Source organism: Macaca fascicularis, chromosome 16, assembly GCF_037993035.2.
Source record: "Macaca fascicularis isolate 582-1 chromosome 16, T2T-MFA8v1.1".
Lineage (NCBI taxonomy): Eukaryota > Metazoa > Chordata > Mammalia > Primates > Cercopithecidae > Macaca > Macaca fascicularis.
This window is the reverse complement of record NC_088390.1, coordinates 3,342,567-3,346,287: the sequence shown is the minus strand read 5'-3', so window position 1 is coordinate 3,346,287 and position 3,721 is coordinate 3,342,567. Positions and strand designations below refer to the sequence as shown.

General features: G+C 45.2%; 1 protein-coding gene across 1 annotated transcript; it reads right to left on the bottom strand.

Annotated features, from left to right (window-relative positions):
* Positions 1-2,030: 2,030 nt before the first annotated feature.
* LOC102131946 (olfactory receptor 1D2) lies at positions 2,031-3,137 on the bottom strand. The gene has a single exon (XM_005582496.4). The coding sequence runs from the start codon at positions 2,991-2,993 to the stop codon at positions 2,031-2,033; it is 963 nt and encodes a 320-aa protein (XP_005582553.3). The 5' UTR covers positions 2,994-3,137.
* Positions 3,138-3,721: the final 584 nt, after the last annotated feature.

Here is a 3,721-nt window from a genome sequence, read left to right as displayed (position 1 = left end):
CAGTTCCTTGCTGCTAAGGCCTCTCAAAACTCGTCTGTTTCCTTCCACAGAGCAATCAAGAGAAGACAACCAGAAAGAGAGGAGATGGAAATCATAGTCTTTTATAACTTAATCTCAGATGTCATCAGTTTTACTGTGTTCTATTTGTTAGAAGCAAGTCCGTAGATTTCAGCTACACTCAAGACAGGGGACTATACACAGACATGAATACCAGGAGGCAGCAATCATTGGGAGACATTTTAGAGGCTGCCTGCCCCACAACCCAAATGTCCATCTGTAGGTGAATGGACACTGATATGGTTTGGCTCTGTGTCCCTACGCAAATCTCATGCTGAATTGTACTCCCCAGTGTTGGAGTGAAGGAAGAAAATGACAAACACAGAATTCAGGGTCATGGTTACTTCTGAAGGAGAGACATACCTAGAGATTCCATGGTACTGGAAACTGAACAATTCACAACCAAAAAAAAAAAGAAAAAATGCATGAGAGTGATTAACGGAAGAATGCAAATTGTTAACGAATACCCGGAAAAAGATCAACCTTATTACATCAGAGCTATTCAAATGAAAACAATAATAAGAGACAATTGTTCCCATAGGATAAAGAAGAATGTATTAAAACAATGCAATATAGTGTTAGGGAAATGAAGTTAGTGAAAGCAGTAAGAGTGGAGCTGCTTCTCCTGAAGTTGAGAATCTGGGCGGCAAAACCAGAGGCAGGTATTAAATTATTAAATGCTCACATCTGTAATCCCAGTGTGTCCAGAGTTGGTTCCTTCCAGTGGGTTTGTGGTCTCACTGACTTCAAGAATGGAGCTGCAGACCTTCACAGTGAGTGTTACAGCTCTTAAAGATGGCACGGACCCAAAGAGTGAGCAGCAGCAAGATTTACTGTGAAGAGTGAAAGGACAAAGCTTCCACAGCATGCAAGGAGACCTGAGCAGGTTGCTGCTGCTGACTGGGGGAGTGGCCAGCTTTTATTCCCTTATTTGTGCCCGCCCATGTTTCATTTCTATCCTATCAGAATGCCCTTTTTTCAATCCTCCCTGTGATTGGCTACTTTTAGGATCCTGCTGATTGGTGCATTTTACAGAGCACTGATTGGCGCATTTTACAGAGTGCTACTTGGTGCATTTTAAAATCCCTTTGCTAGCTACAAATCACTGATTGGTGCGTTTTACAATCCCCTTGCTAGCTACAGAGTGCTGATTGGTGCATTTTACAATCCTATTGCTAGACAGAAAAGTTCTCTGAGTCCCCACTGGACCCAGGAAATCCAGCCGACTTCACCTCTCACCAGCACTTTGGGAGGCTGAGGCAGGTGGATCACCTGAGGTCACAAGTTCGAGACCGGCCTGGCCAACATGGAGAAACCCTGTCTCTACTAAAAGTACAAAAATTATGACTGGGCCCGGTGGCTTACGTCTGCAATCCCAGTACTCTCGGAGGCCAAGGTGGGCGGATCACGAGGTTAGGAGATCGAGACTATCCTGGTCAACATGGTGAAACCCCGTCTCTACTAAAATACAAAAAATATTAGCTGGGCGTGGTGGCGGATGCCTGCAGTCCCAGCTACTCGGGAGGCTGAGGCAGGAGAATTGCTTGAGCCCAGGAGGAGGAGGCTGTAGTGAGCTGAGATCGTGCCACTGCACTCCAGCCTGGGCAACAGAGGCAGATTCTGTCTCAAAAAAAAAAAAAAGGAAAGAAAGAAAAAAAGAAAGAAAAAAGCTTCAGTCCCAGCATTTAGTTTCTCTTGTGGTTTCAAGCTTGGTTCATCCGAGCACGCTCAGGTCACATGACCTAAGGACCCATGGCCACTGAAAAACAACTCACAACCTTGTTACATAGAAGTTGAAACAGATGGGTCTGGTGCAGCTGCAGTTGGGTTCGACAGAGGTGTCTTTGCTTCACCACAAAGCCATAAACTCATTGTGAGCTGGACCTACGTTCTGATCACTCCTATCTCCCCGATAGGCCTTGCTCACAGTGGAGGAAGTTTTCCGTCTCCACTTCAATGCCCAAAATTACCCCTCATGTCAACTTCCAGAAGGCTTTTCCTTGGAGAAGTCTTCCCAGAGCCCCATGCATGTCCTTGTTCCTCAGGCTGTAGATGAAGGGGTTCATCATGGGTGTCACCACCGCATACATCACTGTGGCTACTGAGTCCTTCATGGAGTAGGTTTGGAGGGGCTGCAGGTATACCATACCCAGAGTCCCATAGAAAAGGGAGACCACAGCCAAATGGGAGGCACAGGTGGAGAAGGCTTTGTACTTCCCAGTGGCTGAGGGTATTCGGAGGATGGCTCTGACAATGCGGGCGTAGGACGTGATCATGAAACCTAAGGGGATGAGGAAGATGAAGCAGCCCGTGGCAACCAATACTGTGTGGTTGACGTGGATATTGGAACATGCCAGCCGCAGCAGGACGTACATCTCACAGAAGAGGTAGTGGATCTTTCGGGACCCACAGAAGGTCACCCTGGTCATGAGGAGGGTATGGATGAGGCCATAGAGGACAGAGAACACCCAACACAAGGAGAGGAGCAAGATACAGAGTCCAGGGCTCATGGCTGTGACATAGTGGAGAGGGTGGCAGATGGCCACATAGCGGTCATACGCCATCACGGCCAGAATGAGGTTGTCCAGGGCCACCAAGGAGACTAGGAAGTAGAGCTGCGTCAGACACCCTGCATAGGCGATGGCTTTGTTCTGGGACTGGAGGTTCACCAGCATCTTGGGGATTGTGTTGGTGACAAAGAAGAGGTCAGTGAAGGAGAGGTTGGCCAGGAAGAAGTACATGGGGGTGTGCAGGCGAGAATCAGAGCTGATGGCCAGGATGATGAGCACATTTCCCACCACCGTGACCAGGTACATGGACAGGAACATCCAAAACAGGATCCGCTGCTGCTCAGGACTCTCTGACATCCCCAGGAGAAGGAACTCTGAACCTTTACTCTGGTTGCCTCCATCCATTTCCCCAACTCTCTGCAACATTAACACCAACAGATGTTTACAAGTTGCCCTCAATTGTAGAATGACATGAAGGTAAGCAAAATCGACTATTTTCTTAGCATTAAAAATATCTTAGACTAAATTTTATAACCTGTTTAGATAGGCAACAAAGTCATAACAGGCACAAAAACAGAACGTGGAAAATCTCTGTGCAACTTAATTATTCCAGCAACTTCTAATCTGGCATACTCAATATTACAGGAATAATATCTATGACTTATTTTAAATCCTATCATCTTACTATACTCTTGAAATGTTTAAAGATGAGTATGTTATGTTATGACATTGTATAGGTTTTAAGTGATTTTAAAACAGATGTATACATTATAAGTGATAGATATTGTACAACTAGACAAAGGGGAACATATTGGAAAGGAGAGGGAAAAGTTATTATTTGCTTACATGGTAGTCTATCTGGGAACCCTCAATCAATGAAATGTCACTAGAAATAAAAAGAGATATCAGTAAAGTTACCAAACACAAAATGAATAGACCGCAAACTAATGGTGCTCCCAGTAAGCCATTTGGTGTAGCCATAAAACCTGTGCCCTCAGAATGCAAATCTGAGTACTACCACCGACTGGCTGTGAAACCTCAGACAGGTTACTTGAACTCTTCAAGAACTGGGATCCTTCATGCACAACCTGGAGGTGGCAAGGATAAACTTAAGTAATAAAGTATTCAAATATTGCCCATTATTCCATATATTA

Excerpts from the sequence above, each read along its gene's own strand:
- LOC102131946 (XM_005582496.4), bottom strand. The coding sequence starts at position 2,993 with ATGTTGCAGAGAGTTGGGGAAATGGATGGAGGCAACCAGAGTAAAGGT.